The following is a 20726-nucleotide window of genomic DNA, read 5'->3' as shown; positions in this document are numbered from 1 at the left end:
CCTCATCACTGACCCCCAGTCCTAACAACGTGCTGTGAGGGAGGTACCAGCTATATCGTCTTCATTTTACAGCTGGAACAAACAAAACAACTCGGAGGTAAAGGCATTCACCCAGAGCCCCCCGTGTAGGCAGCAGTAGAGCTGGGTTCCCACCCAGGCAATGTGACTGCAGAGCCCACTTTTCCATCCCTTGCTCTAGTGGAGAACCCTGATATTGGAGACAAAGGGGAAGAGAGGGGAGAGACCCCCAAGGCCAGGGAAAGCAGGCGGCACTGACCTTCCTTGTTCTCTCCAGAGCCCTGTGTGAAGAGCAGTTGGTACTGTCGATTTGGAAAGTTGGCTGGAAAAAACTTATTCATGAAGGGGCTGGAAGGAAAGACAAAGCAGGTCGGCAAACAGGACCCCCATGGGCTACCGCAGCCCCAACACCATCCCAGAAGTGCCCATTCACAGGTCCTTCCTCCCGGCACCCTCACAGCTGCCCTGATGGGGAGTCCTCTTGACGGGGAGGAGTTACCAGCCCTATTTCACAGGTGGAAACGGAAGCCGTGAGAGAGTAAGGGACTGCCCAGGGCTGACTCCCCGTCTGAGCAGGGACTCAAACACAGGTCTCTGGAATCCTAGTGCTTCCACCCTGCCTCTTGGTTCTCGTCCAAGAAACACAAAGCTGGGCCAGACTTCCATGTAAAATGCAGCTTTAGAACAGGAACGGATGCCAGAGTCTGGTCCGTGCACGCTCTGTGAGTCCCTTGTCAAGAATGCATAGTCCTCGACTCTTCCACACCTATCAAGTCAGATGATCTGACGGTTACTGCCTACCCCCAACTCCATGACTTGTCAGGCCTGAGTGTTTTATAAACTCAGCTGGACTCAATCAGCTCGATGAATCACAGCCCCGAGGTGGAAGGGGGAGGAGCACCTCACATTCACTCCTTCCAAGAGGCCTCTGCTGCTCAGGATGGGCTAGACTCATCTCTGGAAAATGGTCTCAGATCACCCGGCGTACTCTGTGCCTTGGCCAGGCAGGGAACAGAAACTTTCTTTTCTGGATCACCTTCAGACAAAGATGAACAAATCAGGGCCTCCTGGTCCAGCCTGGCCCCGGGGGCAGCTCAGCCCAGAAGATTACCCTGCCATATGCTAGCGGTATGGCTGTGGGCGAGTCACCGCAGTGGCTCATCTCCTTAGCTCTACGTGGGAGTAACAATACCACCTGTCTCAAACCGTTGCTGTGAAGGTAAGCGAGAAGGTAGGGGAGAGGCTTAGCCCAACTCTGGACCCACAACAGGGATGTAAATAAGAACTCTGAGTGTCCGTCAATGCTGGCACTTGTCCAGAGACCGAGCTCAAAAGCATTTGGCAGCACTGGATCAGCCTGACGGTGACTGACGAGGTGGGCAAATCCAGAATGGTGCTCCCAACTGGCAGGTAAACAGAGGCAGGCCAAGAGGTACCTAGGGCACAGCAGAAAGGCAGGGAAAGAGAGCTCCCTTTCTAAGACCCTGGTGGTTGGAGAAAGAAGATGTGGACTTAAGAACGTTTCCAGGGCCTGTTCCCCACTTGTCAAACAGGTTCCCCGTCTGCAGGGCTGTGGCACAAACAAGAGAGCCCTGTGAACCCAAATGTGGCGCAAACAAGTAGGCAACGAGGAGTGGGCTTCCACAGGAGGGCTCTGAGAAGTGGGGGGCAGAAGCTGGGAGAGATGAGGCTGGAAGCTACCATCAGCTCGGTTTGCTGAATCACTTCTGGGAGATCCTGGCCAGAGCGTGTGGGCAGAGACAGAGAAAAGGCCCGAGGAGCTAAGACCTTCACTGCAGACCGGCCTCTTCCTTAGGAGCTTGATGTTTCACTTCTCAACCGGCAGAGTGCAGTGGCTCCAGAGCCAGACTTCCTGGATTCAAATCCTGACTCTGCCACTGATTAGCTGTGTGATCTTTGGGAAGTTACTTAACTGTTCTGTGCAACTGTTTCCTCATTTGGAACACTACAATAAGATCTTTCCCTTAGTTATTAAGATGATTAAATGAATGCTTGGCAACCTGTAAGCTTAATTGCCGCTTTGACTTCAGGTAAGAACTCTCTGGACTGATGACTTGGTTATCCCGAGCAAAAAAGGGTCTCCGGATAATGCAGGGCAAGAGTCAAGCAACCTGGCCGGTGAGCCTGAACTTGAGAGTGGGGGCCTGTCTCACCACCTTCCCCTACCCATGGCAGGCCTGGGGCCTGGGTGGCAGCTGGTAAATGCTCACTGAGCGCCTCTGAAGGCAGACCTCTGCAGCAGGCAGAGACTCTCTCCAGCCCTCATGGCTCACATCAAACCTAAAGGTCACTGCTTCCTGCTAGGAAACCACATCCTGGTGTCCTTCTCCCCTGGAGTGGAAAGCAAGGGTCGACAAAAAAACTGACCTTTTTTTCTTAGGGTGGTAGATTTTGACCTTATGGGTCCTTTTCCCTCTAAAGGTCAGCTGGATGGGGTGTGAGCTCAGAGATGATAAAAATAAGCTGAGGTTCCCTTGGCAGGAAGGCTTCCGGCGTGGGCTTGTAAATCTTGGTGGCTGCACAAGGTGAAGGCAGGCGGCAGGCTCGGGGGTGGCAGCAGGGGTGGAAAGATCCACGAGAATTCCCACCAGGGGCTGACTTGGCTCGGGGCCAGGCTCTTCCAGTCCCTCGTCAGGTCTGTTCCCCCAGTCCTCTGGGGACCGAAGGACTGCTGGGAAGCAGTGGCCAGCCCACCCTCTATAATCTGTTCCCCCCTCACTCCTGCCAAACTGGGAAGAATATGGGCCGTGAAGTCAGACAGACCTGGGCTCAAACCCCCAGCCTCTACCAGCCATGAATCCCGGTGGTTACACAACCCCTCAGGGCCTCGCCTTCCCTGAACCCCACCTTCGGACCCTCTGGTTTGGATCCTGACAGAGGTCTGCCTCCCAGTTTGTGGATATAAACAGCTCATGGAAATTCTAACTACACTGTAGACTTTCTTTGAGAAAGTATTTCAGAAAACTCAATCTGACTGAAAAAGAAAAATAGTTTTTGGTTCACCTTTCCATATAACATGATTAAATTATGCTTTCCTCCCTTTTTGCTCAAATTATGTGCATCTGATTCAGTTTTTTTCCATGTAAATTTCTCAGAACAATTTCTCTTATCCCACCATTTTTGGTCAGTATGAGATTTTTTATCAGGACAGCTCTGATGCTGTGTGGCGAGCGCCCCTCCTGCCCACGGTTACCCGTTGTGTTTACGAGGTCTGATTTTGCCAGGTCCAATATTGTGCTATAAATTTCATCAAGAAGATGATTCTTCTGTTAAGTTTTAGTCACTAATCTATTTTATCATGTGCAGTTTCAGTTGCTATTGGTTCTCTGTCAATAATTTCTACCAGTCGGGGCGCCTGGGTGGCTCAGTGGGTTAAAGCCTCTGCCTTCAGCTCAGGTCATGATCTCAGGGTCCTGGGATTGAGCCCCACATCGGACTCTCTGCTCCGTGGGGAGCCTGCTTCCTCCTCTCTCTCTTTCTGCCTGCCTCTCTGCCTACTTGTAATCTATCAAATAAATAAAATCTTTTAAAAAATTTTAAATAAAAAAATAATAATTTCTACCGGTCAAAATTATGAATTAGTTAAAAAAGACAGATAAAATACACTCGGTTCTCTGAGGTGGTGGTTGGGTCATGGGCAGGCCCAGGAATCTCAAGCCTCTCACAGATGAAGGGGTGGGATGGATGAGAATTAGGGGTACCCTAATCAGCATGGGGAAGGAGGGGTCCCAGTGCCTGGAAGTGACTGGCCCCACCGTCCCCCAGATCCATCAGAGAGCTCTGCCCTGTGAGGTTGGGTCTGCCACAGTTTTGTGAGGTCCAAGTCACTCAGGTAGGTTCTCTGGGCCTTTATTTTTTAGGACGGGGGCTGGACTAAAATTCTTATAAGATGGCCAGAACAAGACTGTATGGGGAAAGGGCAGGTAGAGTTGAAGACAACACTGAACTCAGTCAAAAGACCAGAATTCCAGTCCCAGCTGTATGATCTTGGACCAGAAGCACAACTCACGGTGCACCTGGCACGGTGCTCGAGCCATGTTATAGTCGTGGCTCACCTGATCCTTCCCACGCCCTGGTGAGGAGGTGCTCGCAGTGTCTCCATGTTTTGTTTGTTTGTTTGTTTTTAGTGTCTCTGTTTTATAGGAACTGATGCTCAGAGGGCTTGAGAAGCTTACACAAATTATTGAGCTGGCAGAGCCAGGCCTCGGTTCCAGGGCCAACATCTCCTGAACCCACGCTCTTGAGTACCACAATGTCCTGCTAATGTGCCTAGGGAAACAAGGCCAAACCCAACTGGCTTTCGATGCCTTTTGTGAGCAGGCCAGGTGCTTCCTCTCTGACTACTGCAGAAAGATCCCGAATGCACTTTCACTGTGCACAAACCTTCTACTCCTAGCTTTCCCCTCTCCTTCATGCCTCTTCCAGGTTTCCCCACCCTTCAAGGCTGACTTTTAGCTGCGTTCCTTCCTTCTGGGAATGTCCATAGTCTACTGGCCACCTTATGGTCAGTGGTTCTCAACCCGACACTGTATTCACCTGAAGGGACCAGATGGAAACAGGCAGGGAAACTTTTGTAGTCACAAGCTAGGGGGCAAACTGGGGACATAACTCCCATTTCGTAAACAGGGCTAGGGAATGCCAAATGTTTACAACACATGGAGAACTGGCCTGTCCATGACATGAAGAGCAGCGCCCCTTCAGGGTCCCAGCCTAGGTCCTTCATCCGCACTGGACAGACACAGCACGTGCCCGTCTGAGCAGGTGGCAATGGGAAAATGGCTCTGGGGACACTCAGATCTGGGTTTGAATCTTGGCTCTGCTGCTTATCCATTGTGCGATCTTGGCAAACTCCTTAATCTCTTTGCGTTTCAGTTTCCAAAGATAACAGAAGATTAAAAGCAAAAGCTAAGGGCACCTGGGTGGCTCAGTCATTAAGTGTCTGCCTTCGGCTGGGGTCATGATCCCAGGGTCCTGGGATCAAGCCCTGCATCGGGCTCCCTGCTTAGCAGGAAATTGCTTCTCTCTCTCACACTCCCCCTGCCTGTGTTCCCTCTCTTGCCGTCCGTCTCTGTCTGTCTCTCTCAAATAAATACATAAATAAGTAGGTAAAATAAATAAATAAAAGCAAAAGCTAACCTTGTAAGTTACCTGGCAGGTTAGCACAGGAAGTAATAGTAACGACGACAGTTAACAGTTACTGGACACATTAGGTGCCAGATACTGGGCTAAAAGCTTTCCCATGACTCATGAGGAAGGTTTGGTTATTTTCCTCCACATTCAGCTGAGGAAATTGAGGCCAGAGAGATTAAGTGACTTGCCCCAAGTCACAGGGCTATTAAGTAGCAGAGTCTGGATTCAAATTCAGGTAACCAAATTCCAGAGGCTGTACTCCTAACTTCTCACTCTACTGCACCTCTCTCAGCAGCAAACAAGATCATGCATGAGAAGCCGGGCTTACCACGAGGTGCCAGCGGCCTGTAACACCTGGCAGGTGTCGCTGCTGTTACCGTCTTAGCACCGTGACAAGTGACATCCTGGTACTACGATGTGATTAACCTTCCCAACAACTGTGGTGGTGGGAAACACCCTCTGGATACTCTTGTCAGTCCCTGGGATGGGACTGTGGCGCAGAGGTTACGGGTGTTGTTCTAGCTCACCCACGCTGTACCGCAGGGGAAAGAAGCCCTTGGGTTGTACAGCCAGGATTCAAACCTGGCTCTGAATGACGCCAAAGGTCATGTTCTCATCCAGGACCCTGTACTGGCTCCTGAGAAAGCTGCTTCAAATGTTGCAGAGATGCCTTCTGACCTGATGGTGTGGGACAGGGCCAGGATCCCCAGCACGAAGAAATACATGGACAGCAAGAGGTTGATGTACTCCTGGGAGAATATCTGAGGCAGAAATAAAAAAAGAAACAGGAAGTCAGGGTTGCTCGTGGCTATGGGGAAATCAGACAGTGCTAGGGGCCTTCTAGCTTCTGCGGCTACAGAAGAAAAGGGAGGAACCTCAGGCCCCCGGAGGGACCCAAAGGAGTCTGTGTGTGCCTGGGGGCTCACACTAGAGACAGGCAATACTATGTCTGTGCTCAGAGTCCTGGCATGGAATCATGGGGGAGGACAGTCCTGAGTGCAACCCCCCAAGGGAGCCTCAGAATGCACTCTTCCAAGTTTCCTTCTCCCTGCTCAAAAATCTAGAGAGCCCCCTATGGTGGCTACCAAGGCCCCAAGCACACTACTTGTAAGTTGCATGTGCCCTGCCCCATCGTCTACATGATGGTCTTCTGGAGGACTCGTCCCATGGTGATGGCTAGAAGCTGTGACAGCAGACCCTGCCTGCTGCTTCTCAGTCTTACTGTCAAGTGGAACTGGGAAATGTTCTCTTTCGTGATACTCCAAAGCCGCCTGTCACTGCTGGGAATCCTGGACTCTGGGGAAGGCTCTGCCATCTCCTTCCACAGTCATCTTCTCCTGAGTTTGCTCTCCTGAGGGTCTCTGGCTGGGAGGGATTCATGTGCTGTGGTATGGGGCACAGGGGCACCGGGCGCTCTCAAGGAGGCCCTTACAGAATCTGTTTAAAGCCTGTCTGCCCACACTGCTCCCCTGCTTAAAGCCTCACCTTCACAAGGTCGAGGCCCACACCCTCCCTGGGCCTCAGCCCCTGATGGCCACCACAGACCTTCTCAGCTGCGGCTCACAGCACATTGGGGCGACACCAGCCTTTCTGAGGGCCCTGCCTGTGCCGTAGCCCCACCACTAGGCAGCTGGCCTGTGCACACGCTCTTCTGCTGCCCTGGACATTCTCCCCACCTTTCTTTCTTCAACTCTCAGCTCGGAGCAGCCTTCCTTGACACAACCACCCCTCGTTAACTCAGCTCACATGTACTGACTGCCTACTATATTAACGGCATCTGTGAACTCTGGGGACACAGCAAGAAATGAGGCATCAAAGTCCCTGCCCCCATGAAGTTTATGTGCCAGCAAGAGAGAAAGAATCTCAAAAGATACGAGTATGTAATATATTGTCAAGTGGTGATGGGTCCTCAGAAGAAAAGCAGAGCAGGGCAAAGAGACAGAAGAGGGGAGAGTGGCTCTTCTAGACTGGTGGTCACTGGAAGTTTCTCAATGGGAAGATACCTCGTTCAGGAATAGAACCTTAACAAAGCGAGGGAGCCACTGTGAGGGTATTCGAGGGGGAGAGCATCTGGGGCAGAGAGAAAGGTGAGTGCAAAGGTCCTGAGGTGGGTATGTTGCTTATGTATGTGGTGAAGAGTCAGGGCCTGTGAGCCTAGAGCTGAGAGAGTAAGGGGCCGGTGTCAGGAGATGAGGCTGGGACCACTGAGAGGCAGAGAGACCCTACAGTGCCATGAGAAAAACTAGATTCCTTTGGGTGAGTCAGGCCAGTACTGGAGACTGAGGGCAGGGCTGTGACATGACTGGATGGCCTGAGAGGATTCCTGTGCTGCTGTGTGGGAGACAGACTGCCCAGGGCGAGGTGGAAGCAGACAGCCCGGTGAGGAGGGTACTGCAGACTCTGGCGGACAGAGGACAGTGCCCTTGACTACAAGTGCAGGGAGGACAGCTCCCTGGGTTTGCGGCCGGCTGAGCAGTGAGGTAAGTGAAGGTGCTGCTGTTGGAGGTGGGAGTGGGGCAGGGGCAGAGGTTCATGCTAGCTGGGGGGCTCTTCTGTGCTTTCCTGTTGCTACGCCTTGCTTCTACAGCACTTCCCAGGACTGTAGCTTCACATTTATCGATGTGACTGACTGGTGTCCATCTCCACCAATTAACAAGAGACTCCTGGAGGGCAGGGATGGTCAGTTTTTCTCACTCGGGGCCTTGCATATAGCAGGCACTCAGTAAATGTTTGCAGAATGGATGGATGAGCAAAGCAGTGGCCTAGAATGTGACTACTGTAAGAAAAAGCCCTATGGGGGCGCCTGGGTGGCTCAGTGGATTAAGCCGCTGCCTTCGGCTCAGGTCATGATCTCAGGGTCCTGGGATCGAGCCCCGCATCGGGCTCTCTGCTCCGCAGGGAGCCTGCTTCAATCTCTCTCTCTCTCTCTGCCTACCTCTCTACTTGTGATCTCTCTCTCTCTGTCAAATGAACAAATAAAATCTTTAAAAAAAAAAAAAAAGAAAAGAAAAAGCCCTATGAACATACTTCATAGGCCCGTGGACCATGTTTTATGACGATGTGGTCTACCTCTCAGTAGTGCTCCTTCCCACTGCTCCTTCCCTGGGCAATCTCTCTGGCTGCAACTTACAGCGAGTTGGCTGGACTGTGCGGCCTATGGACTGGGCACCCCGTCTCACCAAGCCTGGCTTTCTCTGTGCTTTAGCTGCTAGAAGTGCAGAGCGACACCAGTATCAGAGCATCAAAAGTACATGTCTCTCAAGTTTACGGCCTGAGTTCAGGGTATGGTCCTCACCCAAGGCTTTGTTTTATCCTATTTTAATTTTCTCTTTCACTCCCATTTCTTCCTTTACTTTTTTATGCTTATGCTGCTGGGTATGATTTTTGTAAGCTGCCTCAGAGCAATCAGTTTTAAATGAGGTGGAATCAGATAATTTTTATGACGTTGAGAAACGTCCCACCTGGGGTGGCGGTGGGGAGGAAAGGGGCCGAGGGAACCCACCATTCAGAAAACCAATTCACAAGCCACCAGCCTGGAGTTTGGGAGGAATCTGTTGGCTGTGTTGTCCGGGTCGCCGCCTCCAGAAATCCCAGTGTGGACCCTCTAGAGACATGAGTAAGAGGTATGTCCTCTGGTGCACGGCAGGCTGGGGCTTACCCGCCTGCAGTGGGGGACAGGCTGAGCATCGAGTGGCTTAAAGAAAAATGCCCCTACCCTCCACTGCCAGAAATTTCTTTCTGAGAGAACCTAGCTGAAGGAAAGAATCCTAAGCATTAAAAATGTTAGAGGGTCTTGAGGCAAGGGCCTGGGGATGTATCCCTGGCACTCAGCACAGCAGAGACCTGAGAAATCTCTGCCAAAAGCTAAGCTGGAGGCAATGGGCCAGATGTGCAGACGGCCTCAGAGAGATCTCCAAAGTACAGGGGAGAGAAAGGGCAAACAGAGGGAGATGCACCGCACAGCTCTGTAAATGGAAGCTGCACTCTCAGTAGACACAGACAGACCGACACCATATGTTTTATAAGGAGACACACATCTGAAGACAAAGCAAACACATCAGAGCAGGTGTTTCTTGTGGACAGGGACATGGAGATGGGACATGGAGGTGGGCACTAGGGGTAGAGGGGTGCCTGGCATGGACTGATGACGGGATGCTATGAACCAAAGCATGGAATAAATCCAACTCTTCACCCAAGGTCCAGGAAAAAAAAAATCCGTGAAAACCTAATGTTACTTGATGCACTCTGGCTTGTAAGAGTAAAAATCTGAATGACTTCTTTTGTTTAAAGTGGGGCGGGGGGAGGTGCTGGAGGTGAGCTGTGGTCAACCTGCCTATGGGGGATTCTGAAACCATTGAGAAGCAGTTCTGATCCAACAGCGAGGGAACGATGGGACAGGAAGCAGGTGTTCAATATTACATCGTGGACTCACAGATTGGCAAAGATGAGCAATTCTGATGCCACCCCATGCTGGTGAGAGTCAAGGTAGCCAGCCTACTGCTCCCGATCCGGGGAAATGGAAAAGGGCGCCATCTTTTGCGGGGACTTGGAACTATCTGTTCAAACTACAAATGGAGATGCTACGTGACCTGGTCCTCCTACTGCAAATACACTTGAACACACGTGCCCAGGCCGAGATCCTGTACCCCGGGGCTGGTGCTCGAGGCAGCACCGCTATGACATCCCAGCGCCAGATATCCCTCAGAGGCGCAGCCATAAAACAGAGCCACAGGCAGGTATTAAGATTAAGGAGGCAGACGTGACTGCACAGATAGAAAAATATCTCTACGGTAAACACCCTGTATCTCATACATATATTTGTTTTTAAATTTGAACATAAACATAGATCTATGCGGAAGATCCAGGAGAAACTACACTGGGGAGAAGATTATGACTCATTTACATCTTCCCTTAGACCGAAAATGTTTTTTTTTCGCCATCTACCTGTGTTTTTAACACGTGAATTAAAAGTCGTCCTTGAGAGCTTTTCAGTGACCAGGGGAAAAGCGCTTGTGAGGCACGACTGCAAAAACACAGGACACAACACTACAGCTAGGATAGGATCACAGTTATGTGGAAAGCATGCTTATTAAAAGCCTGAAAGGAGACATGCCCAAACGTTAATAGTGACTGTTACCTCTGCATATTTCCCCCCCTGCTCTTTAAAAGTTTTCTGCATATCTTACTTCCATAATCAGAAAATAGTATGTGTTATAGTTAAAAAAAAAAAAAAAAAAGAAGGAAAAAAAAAGAAAAGCTTCAGAAGAGTTTGCAGTTAACATGAGAGAATGCTTATGATGTTATTAATGGGGAGTGAAAGCAGCAGCTACAAAACTGAGTACGCCACGTGGCCACAGCTACGGAGAAACCATGCACCGGGAAAACAGCGCAAGGACACACCTCCAAAGGGAATCTGTGATTGTCTCTGGTAGTGGGGTTTTGGATGACTGCTGTTTTCCCCTTTTTATTTTTCTGTGTTTTCCACGTTTTCAACACTGAGCCTGTGTAACTTTTATTGGGAAAATAAACCTCGGTAAATTAAAGAAAAAAAAAAAGGCAATTAGTATGGTAGAGGCGCATTGGAACACAAGCTATACCCCGTCCCAGCATAAACAGTACAGTGCGAACCAAAATGGTATCCTGAAAACAAAACAAAAAAGCCACACAGAGAAAAGAAATAATGGCTATGGGAAAGAGTCCTAAACACCATCGGTGGTTATCTCTGTGTAGGCAGTCGGTCTAGAGGTGAATTATTAGGACTTTATTTCCCCTTGTTCTTTATTTTCTACAAATGAACATGCGTATCTCCTGTGATGGGAAAAACAAAACAAAACAAAGTTATTTAAACCAAATAACACAACGGGTGGCAAAGGACTTACTTTGAAAAAGAGATAGAGCCCCAAGAGTGTGCAGCTGGCGATGATGGGAAAGCGGGCGGCGTCCCGGCTGGTGATAGTCTCCGGCATGTCTGAGGCGTTCTAGAGCAGACAAGAAAGGTGCCTGTGAGTCGGAGGTGCAGTTTTGGCCTCTGGGGCTGGGGCTCATTTATCCTCCCACCACATCTTCCCGACCCCAGGCTTTGGCAATGCGGTTCCCTCTGCCCGCCCTGGGGCAAGATACTTCACCCTGCCATTTTGCACGAGGGCCATCTGGGCCCCAGCAGTGCACGTGTGGCGCATCTGGGGACAAGAGTGATGGCAGAGGCAGTTGTGGCATGGAATAATTGAGAGAAAACCCTGGACACTGTGACACCAGAGCAGTCCTAGACCTCATGAGAACTATTCCCAGTTTCCTTATGGATTAGCTGCCAGGTAAACACGGTGAATTTGATATCCAATAGGTCTGAGCAGAAACAACCCAACAACTGATAAAACTGACAGCAACTGAAACTGTACACGGCAGACGCCAACTGCAAGGAGAAGCAAATCCTGACAGAACTTACACTTAAGAAATTTGATGGGGGAAACTGAATCTGTTAAGAGTAAAAGCCACAATTAAATCCACAGTGGCAGATGCTACAGTTGGCGACAATGTGCTTTGGGTAAGGACACAACAGAGGAGAAATATTTACATGAAAAAGCCTGGATGTACTCAAAATAATTTCAGTACTTTAAAAAAGGGAAAAACTGGGAGTGGAGCAACAGCACAGAATAGGGATTTTATCAACTTCATAGAATTCCAGCCAGAGAACTTTTTTTTTTTTAAAGGATTTTATTTATTTATTTGACAGAGAGACACAGCGAGAGAGGGAACACAAGCAGTGGGAGTGGGAGAGGGAGAAGCAGGCTTTCCGCGAAGCAGGGAGCCCGATGTGGGGCTCGATCCCAGGACCCTGTGATCATGACCTGAGCCAAAGACAGACACTTAACAGACTGAAAAAACCGCCCCATGGGGCGCCTGGGTGGCTCAGTGGGTTAAAGCCTCGGCCTTCGGCTCAGGTCATGATCCCAGAGTCCTGGGATCGAGCCCCACATCGGGCTCTCTGCTCCGTGGGGAGCCTGCTTCCTCCTCTCTCTCCGCCTGCCTCTCTGCCTAGTTGTGATTTCTCTCTGTCAAATAAATAAAATATTAAAAAAAAAAAAAAACCCGCCCCTGCCATAAAACTAACTTACTTACTTACTTTCTTTTTTAAAAAGATTTTATTTATTTATTTGACAGAGAGAGATCACAAGTAGACAGAGAGGCAGGCAGAGAGGGGGAAGCAGGCTCCCTGCCGAGCAGACAGCCTGATGTGGGCCTCAATCCCAGGACCCCGAGATCATGACCTGAGCGAAAGGCAGAGGCTTTAACCCACTGAGCCACCCAGGCGCCCCTCTACCCTCACTCTTAATAAGAGAAGCTCGAAGTGAAGTGCACTGAGATTCCAGTTTTCATCTGTCAGAATGGCGGAAGTCCCCACGCTGGGTAACAGACTGAGCTGGTGAGGCTACGGGGAAACAAGGTGCTGACCCTTGGTACCCTCAGGAGGGTAAACCGGTCTTCCTGCAGAGAGCACACTGACAGTATCTGTCAAAATCACAAGTGCATACACCTTTGACCAAGCACTTCCACTTCAGGGAATTTTTCCTGCAGATAAAATTCACATGCACGCAAACGATACACATAAAGTACGATAAAGGCATTCGGTGCTCTAGTAAACAGCTTGCTGGGTGACTGAGGCACATCCTTTGCTCTCGGAGTCTCAGTTTACTCCTCTGTCAAACAGGATCACAGTCTCTAGCTTTATTTACCTCTAAAAGGGCCGAGAGATTTCAACTAAATGAGATATAGGATGCGGAACAGCCTGGCAAACTGTGAAGTGCTGTAACTGTGTATGAGGAGCTGGGACTGTTGGGGAGAGGGGGAGGGGGGAGGCCTTTCACCAAACCCCAGCATGTGCCTGACTGAGGTGGCCAGGAGGGAGACCCTCCTTTCCGGAGTATCCAGGGGCAGCTCTGCTAGAAGGGGTGGGGTGAGTACTGACTCCCTCCATCTCCCCCAGCCCTGGGTGTCTGCTTTTGGCAGCAGTGTGCTGTGGGGCTGGGGAAAATTTCCCCACCCCTCTGTGTACCTCCACAAGTTCAATGTATGTCCCTGTAGCAGGAGCAGAGGCCCAAACGTAAATTAGGCAGTTATTCATCTCAGAGTCCACAGGCAGGCAGGCCAAGACCCTGACATGCAGAGAGAACATCACAATACAGCGTGACACGTGACAAAACAAGGCGTATACTGCTGCGGTACCCAGCCTGAGTGCCAAATGGATGGGAGAGGGCTCTGATGTCAGAAAGTGACTTCCAGCTCTGCCTATTTCCAGCTGTGGGGCCCAGGAATGTTATTTCTCTCTCTCAGAGCCTCAAACTCCTCAGCTGTATGGTGAATTTCAGGATTCTATGACTTTTTTTTTTTTTTCAAGATTTTTATTTATTTATTTGAGAGAGAGATGTGCACAAGCCAGGAGGGCGGGGAGAGGCAGAGGGAGAGGAGAGGCAGACTCAACAATGCTTGATCCCAGGATGCTGAGACCATGACCTGAGCTTAGGGCAGACACTTAACCAACTGAGCCACTCAGGCGCCCCAGGATTCTATGACTTTTGCATTGGAAATACTTAGTATTGTGCCTTGAGCTGTCACACGAGCTGTCTAGACTCTGTATTATTATAAGTAGTAGTAGTAGTAGTAGTAGTAGTAGTAGTAGTAGTGGTATATAAAGAATCACAAGAAAGCAGATAGCACTTAGGCAAAGGCTTGAAGGTCAAGCATGGGTTCTGGTAGGGTGTAGGAGCCAAATATATACAGAGTTGAGGAATTCACTTTGTGTACAAGGCAGGGAAACAGGAGGCAGAGGGACCTGCAGGTGCAAAGCACAGGGGATTCTGGTCTCACCTACAAACCAGTGTTATGGCTCATTTCCACATATTCCTTTCTTCCTTTCCTTTCCTTTCCCCCCTTTTTAAAAAAGATTTTATTTATTCAGGGGCGCCTGGGTGGCTCAGTGGGTTAAAGCCTCTGCCTTCAGCTCAGGTCATGATCCCCGGGTCCTGGGATCGAGCCCCGAATCGGCTCTCTGCTCAGAGGGGAGACTGTTTCCCTTCTCTCTCTGCCTACTTGTGATCTCTGTCAAATAAATAAATAAAATCTTTAAGAAAAAGGTTTTATTTATTTATTTGTCAGAGAGAAAGAGCGAGCAAGCACAACAGGGGGAGCAGCAGGCAGAGGGAGAAGCAGACTCCCCACTGAGCAGGAAGCCCGATGTGGGACTTGATCCCGGGACCCTGGGATCATGACCTGAGCCGAAGGCAGATGCTTAACCAAATGAACCACCCAGGTGTCCCCCACATATTCCTTTCAATTCAGCCCTGTATCTTGGGTGGAAAGAAGCTTAAAATTACTTGATGACAAGCCAAGGTTAGACACATATCCCACTATACAAAGGACTCTGGCTCCTCCATGGGTGACTGTGTAAATATCCATGCCGCCATGCTGAGTCAGAATGCGAGACTGGAAATCTGACAGTAACAGTAATAAAGATAACACTTACAGAGAGCGTTCTATGTACGAAGGCTTGCTCTAGGTGCTATATGTGATTTCATCCTCACAAAAACTCTATGAAGCAGGTATTTTTAAAAGCTCCCCTTTACAGATGAGGAAACTGAAGCTCAGGGAGATAAAGTAACTTGCTTAAGGTCACACAGCTGGTGAGTGGTGGAGCCTGGATTCAAACAGAGGCAGTCTGGTTCCAGTGTCCCACACAACTCTTTTTTATTTTTTTTTAAAGATTTTGTTTATTTATTTGACAGACAGATGACAAGTAGGCAGAGAGGCAGGCAGAAAGAGAGGGGGAAGCCGGCTCGCTGCTGAGCAGAGAGCCTGATACGGGGGTTGATCCCAGGACCCCGAGATCATGACCTGAGCTGGACAGAGGCTTTAACCCACTGAGCCCCCCAGGTGCCCCCAGTGTCCCAACTCTTAGCCACTACTTCCTAGATGACCTCTACCTTTCCTACCTGGAAATTTCTGCTAGCAAGTTGTGACAAGATGCTCAGGGAGCTTGTGACAATGTAATAATCAACCTTTGGGGTGCCTGGGTGGCTCAGTCGGTTAAGCATCTGACTCCAGATTTCGGCTCAGGTCATGACCATGAGATGGAGCCCCATGTTGGGCTCTGCACTGGGCATGGAGCCTGCTTAAGATTCTCTCTCGCTCTGCTCCACCCCTCACAAACACCCCCCCCCAAACAGTTAACCTTTGTTGTTACAAAAATATAAAAAGTTGTTAGGATTCTCCACCCATTCGAAGTGGGTTTTCAAACCAGTTGTTCTTAAGCAAATGCAATAGCTCCCAAAACACAAACGTAATTAGTGAGAGAGAAAGAGTGTATGTCTGTGTGTGTGTGTGTGTGTGTGTATGTATGTGTGTGAGAGAGAGAGAGAGAGAGAGAGAGAGAAGCTGACACAAATAGCCGAAATAAATTTAGCTTCCAGTGACACTGTAGACGTTCAGTTATCAGGGCGGAAGCAAAAGCAGCAAGGGAAGACAGATGCCCCGCTTCGAGTCATTGGCTCGGCCCGAGCTCTGGGAGTGCTGCTTCCAGGCCATGTCCTAGAAATGATCTGGGACTTGTGGACCATTCTGTTCATGTCACCCCAGATGGAGACCCCAGGGTCTCCTCCTCTTTCCACCACACTCACCCACTCACCTCACCATGACTCTGCTTCCTAAGCATTTCTAGAACTCAAACTGGCACCCTCTCCCCCCACCAAATCCGGTGCCCCACTGCAGCCTTCATGGTAAACACCTCACCAGCCTCCTTCCTTTTCTCCCTCCCGCCCATCACTGACTCTGCCAGGAGCTCTTTGTGAAGCCTAGACCTGACTGGATCCCCCAGTCTGGCTCAGAAAGCCCTGGGACTGGACTGTCGCACAGCCATTACCACAGGAACTAAGGTCACTGCTGGCAGGCGTATAAACTTATACAACCTCGAGGGTGCGTAATTTGGTAAGATCCATCTAAATCAAACATGCACATGGCCTGTGACCCAACAAATCAATTTCCAAAAAAAAAAAAATCCTATGAATACAAACAAGTGTGAAATAACAAACCTATAAGGGGATGAATTTCAGCATGGCTTGTCATAGCAAAAGACTGACACCCATCTGAACAACCCGTGGAGAACTCTAAATCTGAGGTTCTCACATGAGCACCTAGAAGAACTGTCAGGAGGGCTTGTGAAAACAGACTGCTAGGCCCTAACTCAGAATCTGCGTTTTGAACCAGCTCCCAGGTGAGGCTCTGGCTGTTGCTGCTGGTCCAGCGATCACACTCTGAGACCAGTGCTCTAAACAAATTGTGGGACACAGGTTGGATCCCACAGATCTGTCGAAGAACATGACCACTCCATGCGCACGGATATCCTGATCTCCAACATATACTTGGTGAAAAGAGCCAGGTGCCAAAAAGTGGATTTATAACAAAATGTAAGTTATACTACAAAAATGCAGGGAAAGCATATGACTATTTATTTGTAAAGGCACAGAACTTCTTGGATATCCAAGAAACAGGTAATGGGGGGTGCCTCTGGGGAGGGAAGCTGGGTAGCTGGGTGGGATGGAGGCGTTCGCCATGCCCTCTGCACCTCTGAAATTCTGTATTACAGGCATGTGTTACTTACCCTCCCTGACATAAAATAATGAGGCAGATCTGCAGGTATGGACAGGAAAATGACCATGACACAGCATTAAAACACACACACACACACACACATCAAATTGCAGAGCAGTATGTACTATAAAATCCCACTGCTATAAAAATAAATTTACATCTGTGTATACACACAGGCACACACACATTTATATGTACATAGAAAAGTTCTGGAAGATTACACACCAAAGAGCTAACTGGGTTCCTTCAAGGAGTGGTACTGAGGAGGCTTTGGCTTTTCCTTTATACTTCTGCATGGCTTGGAATTTTTTTTTTTTTTTTACAAGTGTGTGGTCATTTTGTAGCTATGAAGATGAACTACTGTGTTGCCTTCAGGATTCTATCATGCAGAAAGGCTGCAGGCTGCCTGAACATCTTTCTGTTATGGCCTCCAAGGCCCTGCCCCGGGCGCTCGCATTGCACTGCTCGCTGCCCCTCTGAATGCACCCTGCAAAGCCATGCCTCCCTCTCTCCTGTTCCGCCTGCTGAACTTTCGCCCATCTTTGCAAAGGCAGCTTCGGCCTCCTCTGGAAGGTGTATCAGGATTCGGTTTAGTTGGCGGCTTACACATCTGGTTTTCCGTGGGGCACTGAGCTCTGGGAAGACAAGGCCTGGCATTTGTTGTCCCAGCACCCCTGGTACCAAGCCCAGGGCCTGGCACAGAGCAGAAGCCCAGTCCAGTTGGCTGAGGGGCTCCTCTGAGTTACAGGCCAAGGGCCTCTGAAGTAATTTGATCCCCAGCTATTGCTTGGGTTGGGATTTGCTCCCTTCTGGGAACACAGGTCTCTAAGAGGGATGGGCACCCCTCTAAGACTGCTCCTCCCACGGCTACTTCTTCCCAACACACTCCTGGATGCTCCACCTTCTTCTCCCCATGATTTCACAATTTGCCCTGCCTGTTATGGACAACTTGGCTCCAGAGAGAATTCTGTCCTCACATGCCCTCTCTCAGCTGGCTTTAAGGTCTAACACTGGTGGGAAATCAAAACTCCCGGGCCCCCACACTAACTTTTCTCTCTCCTCGCCACATGACTGGGAAACATGACTCAGGGTAGAAAAAGGGAGTTGCTGCCTTTTGTATTTTGTATTTTCCTAGGGGGAAACTAGGCCCAAATGCCACTTGTGTGGGTCTTTAGAGGCACATATATCAAGGACAGCCTTGGACTAGGTTTAGCAACACCTAGTTCTGCCCCTTATTGGCAGAGGGATCAGGAGTAGTCATTTCTTTGACCCTCAGTTTCTTTCTCCGTTAAGACAAAGAAAATAAAACTGGTTCCATCTGTAACATTCAGTTGCTGGGAGAATCAAAGACGGTGAAGGCTTTGCAAATTTCAAAACATCCTGTTATTGGTGGTGGGTCTGGCTGTCTGCAATTTCACGCAGCCTGCAGGAGATGATGGGCAAGGTATTCTAGAGGCCATGGTGGATGGAGAGCTCTCTTCAATGCGCACCTTCTGTTCCCGCCACACCAGAGCTTTGGCCAACTCTTCAGCTGTCTTTTTTCTTTAAAGATTTATTTATTTGAGGGGTGCCTGGGTGGCTCAGTCATTAAGCATCTGCCTTTGGCTCAGATCATGATCCCAGTGTCCTGGGATCGAGCCCCACATCGGGCTCCCTGATCTGTGAGAAGCCTGTTTCTCCCTCTCCCGCTTCCTCTGCTTGTATTCCCTCTCTCACTGTCTCTCTCTCTCTCTCCCTGTCAAATAAATAAATAAAATCTCAAAAAAAAAAAAAAAAGATTTGTTTATTTGAGAGCAAGAGAGAGGAAGAGAGAAAGTGCACAAGCATGAGCAGGAGGGACAGAGAGGGAGAGAACCCCAAGCAGATTCCATACTTGGCACAAAGACAGACGCAGGGCTCAGACTCACAACCCTGAGATCACAATCTCAGCAAAAAGTAAAGTCAGACGCCTGAACCCTGCTTAGAAGAGGCAGAATGGAAAGGCAAATAGGACCATCTAAGCCCTGACTATTTCCCTTTGTGTCTGTCCAAAGAAGGACCCAACAGAGAGTTCTCTGATCTTGGGTAAGGAAGGTGGCAGACCTCAAGTTGTGTAATGGTTTGAAAACCTGCACTTGAGCAGTTTCAAAAGTGGCAGCTGCCATGTGGACCTGCCCTCTTCGGGTAAGACAGCTTCCGCTTAGGTTCAGCTTCAGGTTTTGGTTGGGGAGGAGCTACAGATTAGGAGGGGAAAGGGTGCCAGGAAGTGAGAAGCAATCGGTTCAAGGGGTTGGAGAGGACTTAATAGGGAAGAAGATGGAGAGAGGGGGAGATGATGGGGTCCTTCTAGGTGTCCAATGGGACATATGTTGAGGACGATCAGGAATGGGTCTCGCCTGGTCTCATAAGGGAGCCCAACAACAGCTCAGTAGGTGAGCTCAATTTGGTGGAGGGACTGTCTTAGGGAGCACAGAGAGAAAAACTACAAGGTAGGGTCAGGGTCTGGGGGGTGGGAACAGGGTGAGGAGTTGGGAACAGGGTCTGGGCTCAGGCTAGGACAGGTCCAAGACTGGGAGTGTCTACCAGTCAGGAAGACCAAACCAGCAAAAGAAGGGGTCTATGCCTGGTTAAAAAGAGAGGCACTGTGGTGCCAGGTTCTGAAGGACTGGTTGAGTGAAACTGGTCTGAGAAGTGAAGCAAAAAACTGGTGCCTGAGCTGCGGCTATATCTTTGGTTTAATTTTTTTGAGGTGGCTCAAGGGCCTGATCTGGAGGTTTTAGAAGAGTACACTACGGGTCACAGATTCCAGCTAGACAGGTGTCACAGTTTCAGGATGCCAGAATTTGCCCTAGGGTGGATGAGGCAGGGTTCCGAACGGAGGAATGAAAGGGGACTGTACCACTCAGTTGTCAGGACCAGCGCGCCATCAGGTACAGACGGGGGTTGACCCAGAACCCAAGATGAGGTGTCCCATATGGGATAAGCAGCCAGAGCAGAGGGTGAGGCCGGCCTCGCTGGGGCCAGTAGGCTCAGAATAATACACTGCTCGAATCCCGGTATGAGGCTGACAGTGTTTGCAGCATGACGGACAGAGGCAGGAATGTGTCAGGGTCCGAGTCGGGGCAGAAGCCGGTCCCTGTGAGGGGAGGTGTCAGATCCCGGAGCACCCAGGGCCAGCTCCCGGATATGCGCTCAGGATGGGGAAGCGGTGGTGATCCATGCCGTGAAGGATCAGTGTCTGGGGAGAGGAGGGGTCTGTCCCGCCAAGGGCGGGAAGGAGGGTCCGTATCAGTCATGTCCCAGGTGGGAGATGGAAAGCGCGCGCGGTTTTGCCTCCGACCCTACCTTGCCGCGGGCGCAGCGCACCGAGCGCAGGGCACCGAAGAAGATGGGCAGCAGCGCCATGAGCAGGAGGCTGCCGTAGGCCAGCGCGATGCCCTCGGGCGTGGAAGGTGGCCGCGTCGTGCCGTTGGCTGCGCCGCCTGCCTCCGCGCTGCCGTTGTGCGGGTCGCTGAGGGCCGAGTCCATGGCGACGCTGCGCTCGGGGTCCGACTCCAGCTCCTGCCGGCGCAGCGGAGACGCAGACGGGAAGACGGGCGCTGCAGGGAAAAGCCACGTTCCCTTAAAGAAACAGGAAGTGACGTGCTGCCCTCGCCGGTCCGCGCCGCGCACGCGTGCGCGTTCACGTCTCCCCGCCCGCGCGCCCTCTAATGGTAGCGGAGGGCCGGGCGACCAGTTGCTAAGCAACTCGCGATGTGTCCGGAAAGGAACCCTGAGACGACTGTGCAGGGGCATCCATCCCGAGGGAGACCTGAGGATCCCATATCCCAGACGACTTCCTCAATCTCCTGTTTCTCTCCCCACAAGACCTCATCCTGATAACTCATAATTTGTTAATTCATGCATAATTCATCTGATATTTAATTGTTTCTTCACTCTTT

At 50.2% G+C, this 20726-nt stretch overlaps 1 protein-coding gene across 8 annotated transcripts in view; it reads right to left on the bottom strand.

The window, feature by feature from the left end:
- Window positions 1-20422, bottom strand: part of HM13 (histocompatibility minor 13) — a 39532-nt gene extending 19110 nt beyond the window's left edge. For 4 of the 8 annotated variants that reach the window (XR_006815300.1, XM_045980713.1, XM_045980715.1 and 1 more), the window contains exons 1-4: window positions 20131-20422; window positions 11049-11147; window positions 5848-5930; window positions 278-366 (exon numbers count right to left, since the gene is read on the bottom strand). Coding sequence is in view for 6 of the 8 variants with exons in the window: in XM_045980713.1 (XP_045836669.1) it covers window positions 278-366; window positions 5848-5930; window positions 11049-11147; window positions 20131-20313 (454 nt within the window). In the remaining 2 variants the exon portion in view is untranslated. The remainder of the gene's footprint in view (window positions 1-277; window positions 367-5847; window positions 5931-11048; window positions 11148-20130) is intronic. The other 4 variants (XR_006815301.1, XM_045980717.1, XM_045980716.1 and 1 more) reach the window with 2 other exon arrangements.
- Window positions 20423-20726: the final 304 nt, after the last annotated feature.

This window comes from Meles meles, chromosome 16, assembly GCF_922984935.1.
Source record: "Meles meles chromosome 16, mMelMel3.1 paternal haplotype, whole genome shotgun sequence".
Lineage (NCBI taxonomy): Eukaryota > Metazoa > Chordata > Mammalia > Carnivora > Mustelidae > Meles > Meles meles.
The sequence above is the reverse complement of the archived record's forward strand: the minus strand, read 5'-3'. Positions and strand labels throughout refer to the sequence as shown.